General features: G+C 36.7%; 1 protein-coding gene across 1 annotated transcript in view; it reads left to right on the top strand.

The window, feature by feature from the left end:
• The window catches only part of LOC122146217 (calcium/calmodulin-dependent 3',5'-cyclic nucleotide phosphodiesterase 1A-like), a 44,516-nt gene extending 30,595 nt beyond the window's left edge, over nt 1–13,921 (top strand). Inside the window, exons 2-3 of the mRNA XM_042764483.1 lie at nt 9,868–9,987; nt 13,469–13,921. Coding sequence (XP_042620417.1) covers nt 9,868–9,987; nt 13,469–13,652 — 304 coding nt within the window. The 3' untranslated portion in view covers nt 13,653–13,921. The remainder of the gene's footprint in view (nt 1–9,867; nt 9,988–13,468) is intronic.
• Nucleotides 13,922–21,061: the final 7,140 nt, after the last annotated feature.

Here is a 21,061-nt window from a genome sequence, read left to right as displayed (position 1 = left end):
ATTTTTATTAACCCAATCACCTGAGCTGTAAATAACAATAATAATAATAATAATAATAATTAGTAGTAGTAGTAGTAGTAGTAATAGTATTATTATAATTAGCGGTAGTAATATTAATAATAATATTTATATGCTGTTATAGCACATAAAGATGTGAGTGACTGACGGATTTTGTAATAAGATGTCATTATATTTTTGTAAAGAAAACTATAGATTTAAATCATTTTTAATAATAACAACAACAAAATAATGACTACTGTTCATATTTTATTGACTCATATTATTGACTCATGATTGAATTCATATTATAGGGCTCCTTATTTGAAACAAATTAATTGCAATTAATAGTATATATCAATGTTTGGTGAGAATGAAGATAATTCAGAGATTGTGTCCTGAACATGTCCAATGTAAACAGCTTTACAGGTTTATTGGACATGATAAATTAGTTTTTAGTCCAGTTTCTTGAGCATCAGGTAAAGTCATTCACATCCCCAAGGGTTGGGATTTACATCGCTTGCAGAGGAAAAGCACAAGAAGATGTTTAACAGAGATAGTCTTAGCCAGTAAATCAGTGCCCTCTGTGCTGCCAAAACAACACTAAACCGATGGTGCATGCATTTAGAGCTTCAGTTTAACTGCTCCAAATGGAAACCCAAGAGGTTAGTTTATAAAACAGTGTAAACCAACCTGTCCTGCGGGCATTAAGATGTGGCTTCAGTACTTGGAGGCCTGTGGAGAGACTCAGTCTTGTAAAGAATGGGATGTTTGTTGAATCAGAGCTTTGTTGGCTCGAGGAATTGTTCTCTGGCACTTCAGATCACTGCAGACTGCTTATGTCAACCTGGGCTTAGGATGTCACCAGAGGGGCTGAAGTCCTCTAGTCAAATCCACGCACACACAATCTTGCAAGGATTATGGTTCTGTGAGGCCGCTGGGCACAGGTTTCTTTGCAGGCCCCCTCTTGTAGCAATTGCAAGATTTATTGTCTGAATGAGAATGTGCAAACTGATTCAGCATTTCTGATTGTCTAAAAAAGACAAAACATTTGTTTCAATTATACTGGTCAAGTTGTAGGGACATTTATGTCTGCTATTCTAAACAAATTGGTGGCAGTGCATTTATTTTTTCCACCACCATGTATGTAATTGGATGTTGTAATTTTGTAAATTTTGTTTTAATGTTGTAAGTCTTGAGAAGAGTCCTTAAGCTTTTGAAAAAGATGGTGCATGCATTGAGCGCTTCAGTTTAACTGCTCCAAATGGAAACCAAGAGGTTAGTTTATAAAACAGTGTAAACCAACCCTGTCCTGCGGGCATTAAGATGTGGCATTCAGTACTTGGAGGCCTGTGGAGAGGATCAGTCTTGGAAAGAATGGGATGGTTGTGAATCACGAGCTTGTTGGGCTCGAGGAATTGTTCTCTGGCACTTCAGATCACTGCAGACTGCTTATGTCAACCTGGGCTTAGGATGTCACCAGAGGGGCTGAAGTCCTCTAGTCAATCCACGCTAAACACAATCTTGCAACGGATTATGGTTCTGTGTGAGGCCGCTGTGCCGCACAGGTGTTTCTTTGAGGCCCCCTCTTGTAGCAATTGCAAGATTGTATTGTTGCATGAGAATGGGCAAAACTGATTCAGATTTCGATTGTCTAAAAAAGACAAAACTTGTTTCAATTATACTGGTAAAGTCGTAGGGCAATTTATTGTCTTGCTATTCCTAAACAAATTGGTGGTCAGTGCAGGTATTTTTTCCACAACTGTATGTAAGTGGATGTTGTAATTTGTCAATTTTGTTTTAAGTTGTAAGTCTGAGGAAGAGGTTCCTTAAGCTTTTGGAAAATGATATATTACTTATTGTTAATTATTATGATTGTTTATTATTCATATATAGTTATATTATTTTACTATATATTATATAATTCAAATTATCTTTTAATAATATAATTATTTTATTATATATATATATTTATATATATTTATTTTTTTAATATATATATATATATTTAATATTTATACAATTAAATATTATGATTAGTAATAATAATAATACAGTATTGATTATATACGCTGCTTTACAATTAGATATATGAGGATGTGTTATGAAGTGCTATTAGATGTATTTTCTTGTAACGAAGAACTACAATATTGATAAAAATATAATTATTACTATTAATTCTTATTATTATTAGTATTATTATTTATATTAATAATACTAAAATGTTTTACGGATCATGATTGAATCATATTTGGTTTGGGTTGGTTGTTTTTGTTCTTAATTTTTTCAGAAACCTTTATTTGTAGCTATTAATGAGAATAATATTCAAAGTGAATGGTTAATTAAGAACCTTAGACAAAGCATGATGACGTGTTCCCTTCTTGAAATTCTTCGCCTGTGTTCCCAATCTGTCTATAAATACATTGGTAAGCAATATGGCTCCCGGGAGGGACTATTGTGACAATATTTTTCCTGTTGCCGAGAGGGACTTTTTTGGAACCAGAAAGTTAGCAAGGCTATTGGTGACATACAGAGATCATAGCTCATTTATTTGTCAGAATAAATAAGGCGGGGACACTGCTCGTGCCAGGATTGTGCACCATTACACATGTGATTTTCGTACTTACAAGGAGCTCGTTTTGCCTCTCTGGACTCATCACTGGGGGCCCTCTTTCCCACCTCTCTAATTATTCTAAGGTCAGGTGAGTGGTCCTATGGGTGCCATCTATGTGGGGTGAGGCAATGTAGTAGAGCTGTCTGAGAGACTGGCAGCACGTTCTTTCTTTCTTCCTTTCCATCGCCGAGCCCTCTCTGGATCCCCTGAGGGACCGTCAATGACGGCAGCGGCTCTGAGTTTAGGACTTTTGCACAATAGACTGGCACAAACAAGCTCCATGGGGAAAATGTTTGAGGTTGACCTTCCTCTGGTGCTTGTGTGACTGGGCACACAAAAAAAAGCAACGATGGCCTGCCGACTGCCCTCTGCCAGCGTCTCACTGGGGCACCACTGCTAGTGATTGACTAGAAAACCTCCCCCTTGCTCTTTCTTAAGAGCTTTCTCATGCAGCCCTCAGAGAACAAGCTGGCTCTTAGGAACAGCTTCTTAAAAACTTAAAACAAACTATCCAGGGTTTGTTTTGATTTTCAATCTGGACCCACTGCGCGGATACCCAACCCCCCCTGTGAGCTTATAAAGCCTCGGATCCTCGGTGGGTCTAGATTTGGAAAACAGGGACTCGGAAAAGAGGTGGGGATGGATTCAAACGGGTCCCTGAGGAACTTTTTGCACAGGGCAGACAGAGCAGCATGTTACTCCATGGACTGAAGAGTCCAGAATGCAGATAAAAGAGGATGATACGTTTTCCTCTTTACTGTGTTTTTGCTTCTGTGGAGGCCTGGCATAGAACAGGTAAACAGTCGGTTTCCAAGGCAAGGCCTCTTTTAGAGGCTTATTTCCATTTCCATTTGGGAGTCTCTGAAGACCCTCCCCGGTACACTGTGTCAGGGGCCACGGCAACAGAAGTATCCAAAAAATACCAGTCAGTCTCAGTGGCTGTGCTCTGAAAACAATTGTGAGGATGATTCTGTCAACCCGTCATACTTCACTTTCTTGTGTTTTTTTGAGCTAGTGTTTGCGTCTGCAGTCATATTCACACAGCTCCTCTGGAATCACTTTTGGGAAAATTTTTTTTTCTAATTGGTTAGTTGCTTTATTTTGTCCGATATTTCTGTTTAATGGCCACTAAAAACAGAAAAGCGGGCAACACGAGTACAAATAAGCCGGTCATATAATGGCTAGTGGTTTCGTTGAATTCACGTTCAGGTTTTACACTGCGTCAGTATCCATTTGCCATAAAAATGATTTAAGATGGCCGCTGTAAATGTCAGTTATATTCTTGTAAAGACCGACTTTTTGGGTAGCAACAAACTCCATACTGGTTGTTATGTAAAAGAAAAAAAAAAGGTAGTCCGTCATGTTTAAACTTTGTACGTTTAAGTTGTTAGAAATTTTGTTATAATGCTCTTTTGTAAATTAAAAAAGTCATATTGCTTCTCAATTCCTTTTTACTTCAGATTTGTCTTGACATTTTAGTACTTTAAACTTCTTTTTAATTTCTAGTTAGTTGCCAAGATCAATATTTAATTTAATTAATGTTAATTTAATTTAATTTAATTTATTATTTAATTTAATTAATTTAACCATTATTGGATTGTCTTTCGATTAACTTTTGTTTTAAGTTGTAATAGGTTTCGTTTTTTTTAGTTGCTAACATCACTGCTTCATATATAACTCCCAGAATTTTTTTTTCATGATAATCTAAAATAATGAATAGTCATGTAAAATTTATCATTTATTTAAAACATATAGTTGTTTTTAAGTAGTGTTTAATTTGTATTATTCTAGCTGAAAGATATGCATGGATGATCGTGGCACAGGCTAATTTTTGCATCTTAGGTCTTCAGAAACAAAAACAACAACATACGGACACCATAATTACACTATTAGAGTCATATTAGATTTTCTTCTTTTTCTTTTTTAAAACAATATGGTAATCTATTAGTGACTATATTGTCTTAAAAATGTTGTGAAAAAAAAGCAGTGATTATTGCAAAATAAACCCTCCGTCAGAGAGGCATGCAAAGACCCCAGTGTACACTGGCACGAGATACATTTAATATTTCATCTAAGTGGAGCAAGCACTTGTCGGAGGTTCTGCTCTCTTGCTGTCCTTCAAAGTTAAACACCACTCTTACAGGCTTCATGTGAATGCTGTAATAAGCACAGCAGCTTGTTGTGAAGGGATCGGAGGGAGGGTGATGCACTCAAGGCTCTGCATCCCGTTTGCATTGTGTGCCATATTAAATGTCATATACAGCGGGTTCAAACGTTTGAGACCACAAAATAGGATTTGACTGTTGTTGTTGTTGTGATTGTTGTTTCTTTCTTCTATTAAAGCACAAGATGTTATTTGGAGCTCAAATAATGCTAGAGCCCATGATCATCAGGCTTTGTTCATGTCAGCATCAGTACTGCTATCATGAAATCAAAAGAGAGACAAACTGAATATCAAGACTTTTTTGCAAATGTTATTTTATAAATAAATATATATTAAAAAATTGTGCATTAAATGAGAAAAATGCAAATTAAAAGCATTTGCATTTTTTTCTCTTTCAGCAGTCAAAGGGACACACATATTTTAAGTTAACTATAAAATAACCTAGTTCAAATGTTTGTTATTTCATCTAAACCTGTATTACCCAAGAGAGAATGAACAGGAAACAATGTTAAGACAGGATGATAGCAGAGAAAATTTAGAAGATCTTTATTGTGAACTGTGAATCCCCTCCTAACACACTGGAAAGTCCACCCTTCTGCAGCCTGCAGAACTTATGTGATAATTATACATACTGTGACTTTTTGGTGGGTGGGCTTGTGTGTATAATACACAGTTACACACCCTTCTCTCCATTATACCTTATAACCCAGGTGCTCGGGAATCGCCCGCAGACACGGTTAACCATAAGCGAGGGGAATGAGAGTTGCCCACAATGTTTCCAAAGTCCTTATCAATCTCCTGCCCCTTTTCCTCTGCCCACTCTCCACAAGTCAGATGGAGTCCGTCTCCCTCACGTGCTTTTCACACACTCCAGGTAAAAAATAGGCCCTGATAGGTTGACATGTCACCTCAGCGCTGATCGCCCCCAGCTACTGTAATCTGAACCAGATTCTGTCCTCGCTTATATTCCTTCTGATTGTTGTATGAAACATTACAAATGTTTAATGGTATTTTAATGTGCTTGTTTATCTTTTTGAGTTTAGATTTAAAGGCTTTTGAATTTAGATCACCCTCAGGACTTCCAAGATGTAGATAGAGAATGTAGCATTACATCACTTGCTCATCTGTGGATCCTCTGCAGTGAATGGGTGCCGTCAGAATGGAGAATCCAAAGAGCTGATAAAAACATCACAATAATCCACAAGTAATTTCACTGGAGAAATTAATATTATGGATAGAGGATCCATATTTCAGCTGGAAGCAACAGTTTGAATTTTAAAAAAAAACTTTGTTTATGAATTGTTTACCACAAACAACCAGCTTTTTTTTTCACAAGATGTTAACATGATTGGCTCGGTGTCATGTGGAATACTTGTGATGTTTTTATCAGCTGTTTGGACTCTCATTCTAACGGCACCCATTCGCAGCAGAGGATCCTTTGGTGAGCAAATGATATGCATGCTAAATGCTAAATTTCCTTAAAAATGTTTAGATGAAACAACATATTGGATGGCCTAAGTACATTTCAGCAAATTTCCCTTTTTGGGTGAACTATTCATTTAAGCTTTAAATGTTTGTACCTTTCTCCTATCCCAGAATTATATCCATTTGTTGATTAAATTCTGTGAAAAAAAATTGGTATCAAAACTCTTGTTGTTTGCTGCTTTTTTTATTTGAGTGGCTCAACCAGTGGCTTGAGTTTGGATGACCAATGGCCGATGGGAGGATGTTTGAGAAAATTAAGTCCTTATTTTTTGCAGTTCAGGTTTAAATTGAAGTCGAAATAAAGAGTCAGAAAGGTATAGGATTTACTTCAGTCAGAAATTACTAGTTTAAATTTCATAAATATTACGAAGAAAACAGCAAAGTAATATTTAATTTAACATGAAACTAGAGAAAAGTAGAAAGAATGAAAATATATTCCACTAATCTGTTGTATTTACAACCTCATGGGTCAAAAAGTATTTTTTTTTTTTTTTTTACAGTGCATTAGAAAGAAAGGAACACCTTTAAGCAATAATATTTTCCTCTGGGCACCAAAAACTCATTGGATCTCATTGAAGTCCACATTTGGTTGAATTTCTGTCATTATATGTTTATGTCATGAAACACTTCATACCTCGTCCCTTAATTTAGAGTGATGAAGTCTAGTATTTTGACAAAGGCTTCACATTAAAAAAGATTTAAGCCGCAGTAGGAATTTCAGACCCACACATTTTCACAGAAACAACAGAGGATCTTTCCAAAGGTAATTCATTCTTTCCCGTCACATACTTGACAGACAAATTGCAATAAATGCAAGAATGACTAGCTTGGCTTTGAGATCAGTTTACGGTGGACATTGCGTCATTTTTCAGATGTTATTCTGATCCCACCCAGACTACAATCAGAGTCAGACACAATTCCAGATCCTGTCGTGACTGGAATTGGTATGGCTAGAGAATGAAGTCAGACCAGACTTCAGGAGAATCAGCACTGACAAAAACAACATGCTCCGTGTTCACTGCTGTTTCTTTGACTCTGTTTCACTTAACCAATGGTTTCATCTGTTTGTATTCGTGCTGTTGTTTGTCTTTCATCCTGTCATGCCGTTTCTGTGGCAGAGAGCCTCATCCAGTTTGAGTTTAGGCGTACATGTTATCTGTCAATAGCACACTGATGAAGAGGTGTTTATTCAAGTTGCTACGTTAACAGCCCACTGTCATAAACAAAAAAGCGGGTTGGTGATTGAAAGCAGACATTAATCAGAGGACATTTGGCCATTTTGAGATTACCGCTCCATAACTCTGCCCCCTTGGCTGATTAACAGAAGTGTTACCTACCCTTTTAGTGGAATACCCGTATTAACTGAATGACAGACAGTGCCAATGTCAACAGTCAGTCAGATGGTTCACTGAAAAAAGTGTTTCATTCACCCTTTGGCAAAGTTATTTATTTTTTCACTTTTTAACTTCGAAAAATATAGATGTGAATCATTACCCTATTTTTTTTTTTTTAACTGGATGGAATGAAACACTTTTCAGTGTTGTTTCTTTAAAGCTGCAGATACCTTAGTGCCGTGTGAGTGAGTGATGTGACAGGTGAGTGGGCGGCACTTTTCGTGTGATGTTTGTCTAGGACTCATCTGAATGGATTAGCATATGCCTCACCAATGCAATGCACATGGTGTTTTTCAGCAGGTTTGGAATTTGGTTGAAACAGATGAATCTTGAGATATTTTGGATCCCGATTAGCTGTATTTAGTGTAGTCTGGTTTTAATGTGTTTCATATAATTTGGTGTTCTTGTGCCTTATATATATATATATAATATATATATATATAATCTATAATATATTATATATATAATATATATATTATATATATATATATATATATATATATATATATAATATATTATATAGTATATATGTATATATATATATATATATATGGATGTATAATGTATGTATATGTATGTATATAGTATGTATTATATATTATATATGTATATGTATAGGTATATGTGTGTATAATTTATTATTTTTTATAGTGCTAATTACAATTCTGTCATTATTTTTGTTATTTTGTCATGTCACTGGAGAAGTCGTGGCCTAATGGTTAGAGAGTTGGATTCTAAACCAAAAGGTTGCAAGCATTTGAGTCTCATTAACCGGCAGGGATTGTAGGTGGTGGGAGTGTATGCACAGCGCTTTCCCATACCTTCCTTGAGTAAGGCACAGAACCCCTAACTGCTCCCTGGGCGCCACAGCAAAAAATGGCTGCCCACAATGCTCCGGGTGGTGTGTTCACTGATGTGTGGGTGTGCAGTTTGGATGGGATAAATGCATGAGCACTAATGATCCTGAGCTCCCCCTCTAATTCTTCTTTAATTTCTTTGTTAACCAGTTTAACATTTTTGTTGGTCTGTGGAACACAAAAGGGAAGTTTTTTTTTCTGAATGTTCTTCAGTATTCATATATAAGTCATAAAGCTTTGGAACAACATGAGGCTGAGTAAATACAAGTACAATTGTTTTTTTTTTTGGCTGAAATATCCCTGTAATATCAAGATATTATTTTAGGTATCAGAGGCAAATGTGTCCGTTTTTGGTACAGACAACTGATTGTGAATGAGATTTTGTATAGCGCTGCCTTTTCTCAATCCCATAGTGAATATTTAAAGAAGAACTCCAAACCAAAGGTAACACCATGACCAGAGTTGTCTGTTGATCAGGTCTGTTGATCAGTTAGGGAGCTCAGCGCTGCGGGTCTTTTGCTCGACTTTGGACCCTGATCTTCTGGTTAGAAGTTGTGTTTCTGACAGCATCCTTCTTAAGACTCAACATCAGATCTGAACTTGGACAGATTATGGACAAAAAAACTTGGAAAAGTCCTTGAAACAGATGATAGCACGTTCTTCTTTTTATATCAGGTGCATGTGAGTGTGAAATTGCAGCCCTGGATCATTCTTGTAAAAAAAACAAAAAAAAAAAAAAAAAAAAAAAATATCTATATATATATATATATATATATATATGTTTAACTTCATACTTTTTTTTTTTTGAACTCATAGTTGTTGAGATAACTAGAAATCTCTTGATATGAACTAAATATTTCTTATTAAATAAAAGACCAATGATCTGAGCTCCTCTAATTCTTCTTTAATTTCTTTGTTAACATTTTTTTTTCTGTTTTAAGAGAATCTTCAGAAACAAAATTGTTACATTATGATGAAGATTTGGTGTAGTCACATTATATTTTTATTTGTACCATGGCTCTTCTGTTCTGAATACTCACATTCTAAATGGCTGCCAGATATGCATTAAAACAGTTTAAAATGTATGACTTCCTTTCAGAGCCGCACTTTTCAATGAAAATAATGGTGTATTTAGGGTTCGGAGCCAAACTCTGAATAACTCTGTTTGTGTTTCACAGAAGAAAGAAAATAATACAGGTTTGGGCAGATATGAGGTTGAATAAAATGATGTAAAATAGTGAACTATTTCTGTAACCGACAGTGGAATGTCAAGTATAAACATCAGTGCTTTCAGTTCAGACGTGGAATTTTCCTGAATTCTCTCACACTGAAACTATTGCTGTTTGTTTCCTTCAGATTGATAGATGTCGGTGAAGCAAACTGGATAAAAGGGGAGGTGAATGTCGTAGATCGCTTGAGGAAAAACATTGAATATGCTGCATCGGTTCTGGAAGCCGTGTACATTGACGAAACTAGGTAAGTGAATGCTTTGGCTTTCTGCAGTCTCACATGGTTGCCAACTTCACTCTTCTGTTCTTCAGACAATATATGCCTTTTGAGTTGGTTTTAACCACTTGTGGTGGCGTGGAGCAAATGATGGTCTTCTCAATTGTAGTAAAATGAAGTTCCAAGAAGAATGCAGTTCACAGATGTCAAAAAATAAGGGACTAGTTTGGAAACAAAGCAACAAAGCCGAGATGACACGTGAACGCAGTTTTGAGTCTTCACCTTGTCACGTGTTGATTGTTGTCTTGTGTCGGTCTACATCGCATTCCCTATACCTAATTCTTATCAAGTCTTTTAGACCAAAAAATAAGTAGCTCGGTATTACTCCACTAGTGTTTTGCTACACTCATTCGCCCTCTACATCCTGGTCATAGTTTCTAATTGTGGACTCTCCTGCTAGTTTGAACCATTCTTCTAATACTTTTCTCCTAATACATGTGTCCAATCTTCCCCTTGGACACATGGGTGTCCTAGCTAGTAGGCCATTCATCAAACATGTTTGTGCCATCCCTGACATACTCTTGGACGTCACCCAAAGTTTACTGGTTACCTCAAGTTCATTGGCGCTGTCCAATGGGAAGCACCTACACTTGCCCAAGATCAACAAGCTTGTTTGCTTTTGCGGCCCCTTTAAATACAAGATAAGATTCGATCTACGTCAGAGCGTCCAGGAATCTTTCTACAGTGTTGTTGGCAGGGCGGCCAGGGTGATTTTTGAATGCTCTCGCCGGGGCCGCGTCTGTGAACGCAATCGCACCAGATTTTGGAAGAAACAATAAAAATGCATTTAGTAGCATTTCAGTAAGTTGGCTTTCTCAAGCCCAAGAGACTTCTTTCCAAAAAAACATTTAAAAAAATATGAAATATCTGGTTTAACATCTATCTTTCTTTTGTTTACATTTAAATCTGTAGTTTTTATTCAATGCAATTAATACATTCTCAGGCTGTTTGAGAGTAAAATGCTAAAATATGGGACAACGCCATCCTATATGAGGTTAAGGGGTCAGTGGTCTGCTTTATATAGCTGATTCTGTCTTTATTTTAGTTTTATTGTTTTAACATCTATTTCCTCCCATTTAAGGATTGGCGCCTAGTTTCTTCTAGATGACCATAACTGCTGGATTCTCTCTCTTTCTGTGTTTTTTATTTTCATGGAGACCATGGGAAAGGTGCCAACATGTGTAAATGCTATGAGTGCTCTCTCCCTGAAGCATTATTCATCTGGTCCACCCTTCTGTTGTTCAAACATTGATCCTCATCTCTATCTCCAGCAGTTTAACAGGAGGTGGTTTCACCATTTCGTCTGAAGAGTATTGAATGTTCTTGATTCGCTCCCCACGGAAGTCAGCTGCACAGTTCCCATTGTGCGTCCCCATGGGCCCTCTATCCTAATTCCTAACCGAGATCCTAGAGCTCTGACGCTCTGTTGTGCTTCAGACTGACGTGTACAGAGCGCTAGCGTGTGTGTCACCCACTAGAGCACTGACAGGCTCCCTTGTTTTTTTTTTGATGGGCTTGTGTATTAGACAGACTTGGACTATGGCTAATTACGTTTTTTCCTAATGACAGCACAGGAATGTATTTCGAATGGTGCAGCTTTGAGCAATTTTAGCTTGTTACGGGAAACTCGGCGAATATTTGTTATGAGACGGTCGCATGTCGGCATTTCCTGCGCCGGTCGGAAGCTTCCTAGGTAGGAACATGAGCAATTAGCAGTCGCTATTCTTTCTGTCAATTTCATTTCTCAGGAAAAAGCCTTAAATTTATTTAATCTTATGCTGGCTTGCTGGAAGGTACTTCAGCGTTGACATACCGGCTTTTCTCTCCAATAGCCCACGGTGAGGGCAGGATGAGTCACAGCACATGAGGTGAAAATGACCGCAAAGTGGATGTGGAGGACGTTTCTTGCTTTCTGTCTGCACGTATTGTAAACAGCACTTTCAGTGTCTGTAACATCACAACGGGTGTGGGAACTACATTTGGGTTTATTGTTGAAATATCATGAAAATTTATGTACATTTTCCGAAACTGGGAAAGATATTTTATACTACTGTTCTATAAAAGTATTAAACTGTGTATTTGCAAAACTATTTTCGATACTAATACCCAGTACTTGTAATAGATAGAGAGAAAGAGAGAGAGAAAGAGATCTATTGCTAAAATAAAATAATGCATTAATTTATGAGGACCGATTCTATATTTTATTTTTTACTAATTCTCATCTTTTTTTTACAACTTACAAACCATGATGTGTAAATACTTTATAATGTAAATTATATAAATTGTCTTTATTAATTTATTAGTAATTATGTTTTATTTGTCGTATATTAAAGTAATGAGAATTATTTTTTCATCTCTCTCTCTCTTTCTCTCACTCACTCTCTCTAATATTTTTCATTAATGAAGCATATAATTTAGTGCCATTGAAGATTTTTATTTGGTATTTATATATTTTATTTTAATTTTATAAAATTATACATTTTTAATAATTCAATCTTTTTTTCATATATAAAATACAACCATGATGATGTGTTAGGCCCTAAATACTTTATAATTTATTTCTTAATAAATAAAATAAAAACATATTTTAGATGTTTTGATTTTGAGGGTGTCATTGTCACACATTCAGGGTTCATATAAAACCCCTTTGAGCTTTCATTTTCATATAAGGAATATACATACATATCTTTTATTTATATTTTTTTGGACTTGAGTGAAATATGACTGGGACATATTCTGGTTTTTTGTGAGACAACCTACAGCCAGAGCCAAAAATGTAACCCCTAAAAATTTGTATTCTCTTACTCTTTACACATCAGTTATTGCACTCAATCCACTGACGACATTTGAATGTAAGGCTTGGCAGCCTCCTATGGGTTTTCCACGCTCTGTAGTTCTGTTATCAAAACCTTCCACTGATGTGTTTTCTGATAGTGTCACTAGAGCACAGATGCCCTGTGAACCGATTTTCTGATAGTAATCGACCACATGCGATATAGGTCAGACCACAGACTATGAGGATTTTCAGTTTCCGAAGCTGATAATAATAGAACAGTGTTGACAGATGACATGATTCAATGATGATAGACCTAGATATAATAAAATGATGATAATAATAGAACAGTGTTGACAGATGACATGATTCAATGATGATAGAATTTTTTTATTGTTGACTTAGCTTAGTTCTTACTATTTGGCAATATGTATTCAGAAGGATATAGAGTATATATATATATATATATATATATTATATATATCTATATATATATATATAGAATATATATATATATATATATATATATATAATATACTATATATATATAAAAACAACAGCAACCAAATAACTAGATTACACACTCTTCAACTGCACTAGTCTCTTTTTTGTAGTCTCTTCACAGCAGCTGCTGTAGGCTCTTTGTACTAATATTCTTTGAAAATAATTGTTCTCCAGGCGGCTTCTGGACACAGAGGATGAGCTCAGTGATATCCAGGCAGACTCTGTGCCCATGGAGGTGCGAGATTGGCTGGGTCCCTCCACCTTCACAAGGGAAGATGGGAGTGGTGCGCAGACGGCCGGAAGAGAAGCCCCGGTTTCGCAGCATCGTTCACGCTGTTCAGGCTGGGATCTTTGTTGAGCGGTATCTATTCTGTTGTTCACCATGATCAGAAATGATTTATAATTATGTTCAACATGACCAAAGTGATTCTAAATTATTAATTTAATAATAAATGGGTTGTGATTTATGCTAAGTTAATCATTCTCAGTAAGAATTTACCCAAAATCTCATGATAATATTTATTGAAGGGTTTTGATGTAGTTCGCCCAAAAATGAAATTTTTGTCACCATGTAGTCACCCTCATGTCGTTCTGATATTTTTTGAAAAATGCTGGTAATCAAACAGTTTCGGTTCCAACTGACTTACATTTTATGGACAAAAAATACAATGGAAGTCAATGGGGACCAAAACATCTTGGTTAGCAACATTCTTTTAAATATCATCTTGTGTTCAGCAGAAGAAAGGAATTCATACAGGTTTGGAAGGACATGAGTGTTAGTACATGATGACAAAATTTCATTTTTGGATAGACTGTCCTCTCTGGAGTATAAATTAAGATACCTAATTTTGAAAAAGCCAGTTTTGCATGTACTGTTCGTGAAAAAGGCAATCCCAGAATGCATTGCCCCAAACTTAGTGAACAAATTAATCTAACATGGGAGATGAACTGAGAAAACTGTCAATTTGCTTATATTTCATTAAGTGCTGAAAAGTATGAGTAAAGTTCATTTTATTTAAGATGCATCATTTTTTATATTTAATTTTTTTATATGATTAATTTTTTGTGTTTTGAACTGTGTATATATAATAAATATATTTTATTTATAATTTGTTTTGTATTTTATTGGTTTTTATCATATTGTTGGATGAGAAACATGCTACCATTAACCTTTATAGAAAGAATGTGGAGGGTTCTAAATCAGTTACTTGGGTTCCATCTCAAACAAGATATTTCCTTAGAAGGCAGCTGCCTATGTAGGCTGTAGACATCACTAGGTTTTGAGACAGAGCCTTTGTTTTAACATTTAATGTGCTGCTGCTCAGTGAGTTTAAATCATACAGACAGTCCCATTTCACAGACCTGCTCGTTTTTTCCTGCTAACTGGGAAAATGTCTACCAAGATTACCTACACATAAGACATACTTAAGGGCTTATTCTGCATAATCTTTTCCAGTAACTGAAAATGAATGTCTCGATTCATTTCATTTGCATTGCAGCCGGCCTCTCTGTGGCATGTACCCTTACGTCTGTGTAATACGCACAAACCTCCTCCCTCTCACATGAGCGCCAGAGCGCCTAAATGTTCCATGGAAACCCGCCCTCATCAGGAATGCGTCTTAGAAGCGCACACACACTGTTGCATTTGCGTTGAAGCGCTGCATCAGCCGGTCCGCTAGGACTGCGTTATCTTAGTCATGTTTTGATATGGAAGTGATGTTAGGGGGTTTGTTTATGATTCATGTTATGTGTATTAGACACCTGTTGAGCTGGAAGCGCTGATCACCGGGTGTATATAAGCTGTTCAGAAATATGTGCCTAAACTTTATTAATTATAATTTGATTATTTACACAGTGGCAAGAAAATGGATATGAAAATTATTATAATTATTATTTGAGTATTTTTATAACAAGATGTTGAGTAACTATAATATTATCTTACTTTTTTTATTTGTATTTCTTTTTTTATTTTTTTAAATTAGATGTGTTGTTTTTTATGTTTATTAAGGTAGATATGATTTTTATATTAATGGGTTTTTGTTGTAGGTTAGTGAATATATTGTTATATTACTTTTTTTATTTTATCAAACCACGTTGCACTTAATCTGTGATTTGATGATCACAAATAAACGACTCCGATTAATATTTGATTTCCAGTCTATCATAAATTTGTGAGTTTACTTATTTTTACTGTATCATATTTAGATTCTTCCCCCCACGCAACTGGAGACCTCTAAATTAAACTGTATGCATTAGGTGTGAAACTGATCAATTTTCCATTATTGGAGTTTATTTAAGACGAGAGCCAACAGTAATAATGAAGAAAACACTCGGAAACTGTATTTGAAGATCACGTTAGTAATAATGTTATGTTGGAATCTGGGACAGTGTGAAGGTAAACTAATGAATTTTAAGTGCTTACCACGAGCTATCATTAAAAAGGCATGTTGTTGAGTGTTATGTTCTGAGTATTCACCTATGCTCTGATTCACAATTGAGATGACCTGTGTGACTACAGGAGGAATATGAGACAGCTCGTGAAGGGCTTCTGCTCAAACACACCTTGTACGATGTATGCCACAAATGTACACCTGATTTGCTGCGTTGTCAAAATCCCAAAATACTTTTTAGTGTCTTGTCTTATCTGCAGTTCTTATCTGTTATGTAATCTTTCTTCTATTCCTCATCTTGGTTCCTTAAACCATTACTCCGTTAAAGCTCCATTGTAAATTAAAGACTCTTGTACCTGTTAAAACCTTCCTGGTCGAGTTAACACGGAATGTGATTACCGAGTCACGTAACATAAAAACTAAATTCTACCTAACTTATCACTTTAAGTTTCTCACCCTTTTGAAGTCACGTTTCTTGTAGCCAGTACTGGTTTGATTCTGTTACAATAGTGTGACAGAAGAATTGACCATGCGTAAAAGTAACCCAAGCAAGCAAGCCTGTATGCTGACGTAGTAGTTTTATTATGGAGTAGACAGAAGGAAGAACCAACGGACAATCAGCTTATCACAGAAACAGATTTCAGGTATCAGCTACCTTAAATGTCCAGAGTGTCAAATGTGATTGCACATAATTTAGGGCATATTCGACATTGCATTACATTTCGTGACCCTGGGTTCACTTCACCAAAAAACAATCTGTACCTGAAATGTACTTTGTTAAAAAATAAGCTGTACAGACATGGTCATAGAAACAAAAAAAATTAGGATGGCTATTGTGTTCGCCGAGATGTAAACAGAAGAAACTCCAAACATGGCCGGGTTTGACCTACTTACTCATCTGTGAGAGGAACAGCTCCATAAAGGTACAAGGCTTATCTTGTACAAGTAGATTATAAGCATGGCTTTAGTGTTTTCCTGAAGTTGGATGTTCTGCCTACCAGCTTGTACGAGGTCTTCATCCTTTCCAGGATGTTGAATTAAATGGGGTTCTGGCTATTTGGACGTCTTCACGCCTTCAAGAGCGGCATGAGTACGTGAAACACAGCTCTTCTGGAAGTTCATGGTGTATGAGATGCTCACCAAGAATCTGACCTGATCACGTAGCTTCAGGTATGCGAGACTGCAAAAACCAAGGCACCAATCCAAAAACACTGGTGATATTAAACAAACATTGAGCTACATAAGTAACGGATCATCATTCAACCGTATGGGAAAAACCCCCTGCTTGCCACTGAATATAAAAATCCCTAATCTAAGTCAGTCATTCCCTACCACAACATGTAAATTTAGTAACCCTGATGGCATGGATCCACTTAGGTTATGACAGTTACAAAGGCAGAACAGAAGGGCAACTTAGGCATTACAATTTCCACAAAGAAACAACACAAAAATAAATCATAACAAAAGAAATATAAATGTCACGCTACTGTATATTAATTATGGCCATATATTTTAAAGTCTTCTGAAAGCATATAAAAGAAATTTGTGTGGAGTAAAAAGAGTGAAAATTTAAACTGACATCATTCACTAGGTATCATTGAATCAGCTTGCAAGTTAATTAAAGGACGTTCTCTATTAACTGACTTCAGTCTGATTCAATGCGATGCGTTCTTGGTAAACCAGATCAAATTATTAATTTACAAAAGATCTGACTCAAATAATAAGGATCATCACAAAATAGATTCACGATGTTGCCAGCTGGTCTCAAGAATTTGCAGTGAATCCACCAACTTAAATTATAAGCCCCGCCCTTCCCCCGCCTTCAGGAAGTAACTTGTTCTGTAGTTTTAAAAGCACTTGCCTGGAATAATATGCCCTTATGAAGTTGAAAATTCAACTAGTTATATAATATGTTCCCTATGGTTATTTATGCTTTCATTTTTTGGAAAACTGTACGCTTTATGTCTCTTCTGTTCGTGTTTGGGACTGCATAGAAAGCCCGTTACACCGCTCCATCAACATAACCCGATTTGTTTTGCATTCAATGAAACAGGAAAGAAAAAAACTCATACGAGGTTTGAAGAACAGATTGAAACGTGAGTTGTTATATGAACTATTTCTATAATATATCATGATTTCATCCTTTTGGAATCACAAAGTTGACGTTGTCTCCAAAGCATACATGTTTTTGCCTGTGTTTGGGTTTAGGTGGTTCAGGTATGGAAAATCCCTGACGCTTCCAGAAGTGATGACACATGGATATTACGCCTCCTGCAAATGGGTCCCTCCCACACTGTGCCGGTAACATGGTTCCATTAAGCTGTGGGTGGCCAGGGAACATTTAAGGACAAATGAGGATGCCAGCCTGAACAGCACATTCTGTGTCTTAGTAGGGTTTAACAAGTTGTTCGTAAACATTTGCAGACTGTATGGTAACCCATCTCTCTGGGAATTGGGGCTCTGCATTAAACACATCCAAGTGCAACACACAAGCAGTGAGGAGTGGGTGAACACACACGTGAAACACGACAGTGGGAAGTTATTTCCCAGCGCCCGCGGTAGGCAACTGGGGTTTTCGTGGCCTTGCTCACGGGCACTCAGCATGGGTCTGGCGGGTGGAAGCATGCAGCGCTGCTTCATTCACTTCGCCTCCACAACTACAATCCCTGCCCGCACCGGAGACTTTGAACCTGCAAGCATTCTGGTTACAAGTCTCCAATTCTCTAACCATTAGGCTGTTTTTTAAAATTTATATTTATTTTAACGACAGCCAAAAAAATGTTAAGACTTTCAAGTCTTTAGTTTTAGTTACCCATAATCAGCGTCAGTATAATTTTAGTACAGCGTATCCATTCCACCGTTGGTTGAAATAATACAGATGTTCAAGACAGTGCTTCCCAAGCCAAAACAAAAAAAAAAAAAGATTTGTATGGTTTGTGAGTTAACAGTTATAAATTTGCAATGTCATGATGAAAGCTACATTAGGGTGTAAAAAAGACTCACCAACATTCACTGAACACACGGTGGGGGGGGACAAAGAAAAGAAACTACTTGGGTACATTTATGATTAATTGTTTAATAATATGTAATATTTTTCATTAGAATACTTTTGAGTTCTTTGATGGAATCCTTGCTGAATACAGGTATTCATATTGGTTTTCTAAAAAAGAAAAGAAAAAACATTACCCCAACTGTCTTTACTGACACCTAACGTTGTGATAGTGTAGTTAACTAATCCCAGTTAAAGTTTTTTAGTTTTACTCTCGTTTTGTAACTGTGTGATTGTTGTTCTTTGTTGCAGTTACCAGTGTACCTCTTAGGTTGTACTTTGTGGAAAGCTCTGGAAAATAGGCTACCGCAAGCACCAGACAACCACCTACACACCATTTGATCCACGCTGATGATGTCACGCAGACGGAACAATATCTGATGCTACACCATGGCATTACATGGTGAGAGAGCCGCTCAGTGGAAATTGTGCATGCATTGTCTTGAAAAAAACATAACGAAATATGGACATCTGTTTGTAATCAACCTACGAGCTGAAACCGCTTGACGGTACAGTAAATCTGCCAAGGTTAATATGCACAGCTGTTTGAAACCATTGTCGATTGCATGCTGAATAATGGCACATTGTATGATTTATTGCCGGTAAACGGCTCTATGGTCCTTTGCTTCCTCACACCACTGCCCCAACGCGCGCTCTCTGCAACTGGAAATATTGGCATCCGGTGCTCTCTGACTGTCTGTCCCAAATCCACGCCTCCGACACACCATCATGGTTACCCCCCCCCCCTCCTTTTCCCCACGACCAAATAACTTCACCTTCACGACCGGTGTGTCGTGACCATCAAGACCGCCGTCACAAGTCGGTTTCAATGAAGTGTCCAAATTTAAATTAAACCTGCCGCCTTAAAGAATAGTCCCCAACAAATTAAAATTGCTGAAAATTAATACCCCTCAGGTCATCCGCATGTAAATGAGTTTATGTCTTCACGAAGACGAAGCAAAGAGAGGAAGAAGTGTTGGTAGAGCACGGAGAACTTAGCATCACATCATCGCTCACCAAGTGATCCTCTGAAGAGTGAAATGGGTGCCATCAGAATTTGAGAGGTCCAAACAGGGATGAACCCTAATGATGCATTTGATTTCTTACCAAACAACTGCATGGACTGGGAGTTGTGTGGAGTACTTGGAATTATAGTGCTGTATGCAGCGGTTTGGTTATATTCGACGGCACCCATCACTGCAGAGGGATCCATTGGTGAGCAATGCTAAATGCTAAATTTTTAATAATCTGTTCTGATGAAGAAAACAAAACTCCGCTACGTTTTGGATGTGCTGAGAGTGAACAATTTCAGCAATTTTTCGGTGAACTTTTCTTTTAAGATGGACAGACAGTTGTCTTTGTATGAAGGTACCTGCTATGGAAACTAGCTGTAGGTGCCTTTACAACACCCGCATAGATCATACCTTGCATCTACAGAACCAATTCTAAGATTCTAGAATACCGGAAGATACAATTAGTACAACAGAAATGCTTGTCTTCTTTGTGGATAATCACAAAATTAACTAAGTGAAGATTTGTAAATATATGTCCTATTTGTATTTCTTTTTCGTTGTAATTGTGTCATTTTAAACGTGTAGTATTTTATTTTTATTTTTATTGCCAAACAAAACTTCCAGACCCAGGCTGTTGAGACGGCCTACTGCTGGAGCTTGTTGCTTTGGTGTTGGTGCGTTTCTTCTTTCACAAACGCTCTCTTCTTCCTACCTTCAGTGATGGTTATTACTGCTTGCAATGGCCTAAGGAGACTCTTCTCGTTACTGCCTTTAGGGCCATCCCAAAAGTACTATATATATATTATCTATCTATATATCTATATATAAATATATATTATATATAATATTTACTATTATGGCAATAAAGACTCTCTCATACTGGATGTAGCGGCAATTTGTACATATTTTATATATTTATATATATATATATATATTTTTATATCTTAACTTGAATGGGATTTGAGGCTCAGGTGTACCAATACATATTTAACAGCCGCGCGCCTCTCTGCAATCAGCGAGCATGTCTGATGAGCCTAGTGACTAAATGGGCCTATTTTATTCTGAGGATCTTGAATGGATTTTGATGCTGACAGTGGGACCTACCATATTTAACGAAAGCGTTGGCATCAGATGACATCTATGATGCTAAAACTAAAAAGTGCCTAAACGAAGCAGCTTACCAAGACTAAAAATTTTAATTTTGAGGAACTTAACGTACTCCAAGCTCGCAAAATAGTTGGTATTATGGATTGGGAATTTGGTATTTATGGAAGGGCATTGTATTAGGCATTGGGCATTCTCTTTATTGTCCTCC

This window comes from Cyprinus carpio, chromosome A9 (genome assembly GCF_018340385.1).
Source record: "Cyprinus carpio isolate SPL01 chromosome A9, ASM1834038v1, whole genome shotgun sequence".
In the NCBI taxonomy this organism is placed as follows: domain Eukaryota; kingdom Metazoa; phylum Chordata; class Actinopteri; order Cypriniformes; family Cyprinidae; genus Cyprinus; species Cyprinus carpio.
Note: the sequence above shows the minus strand (reverse complement) of the source record. Positions and strands in the feature narration are given on the sequence as shown.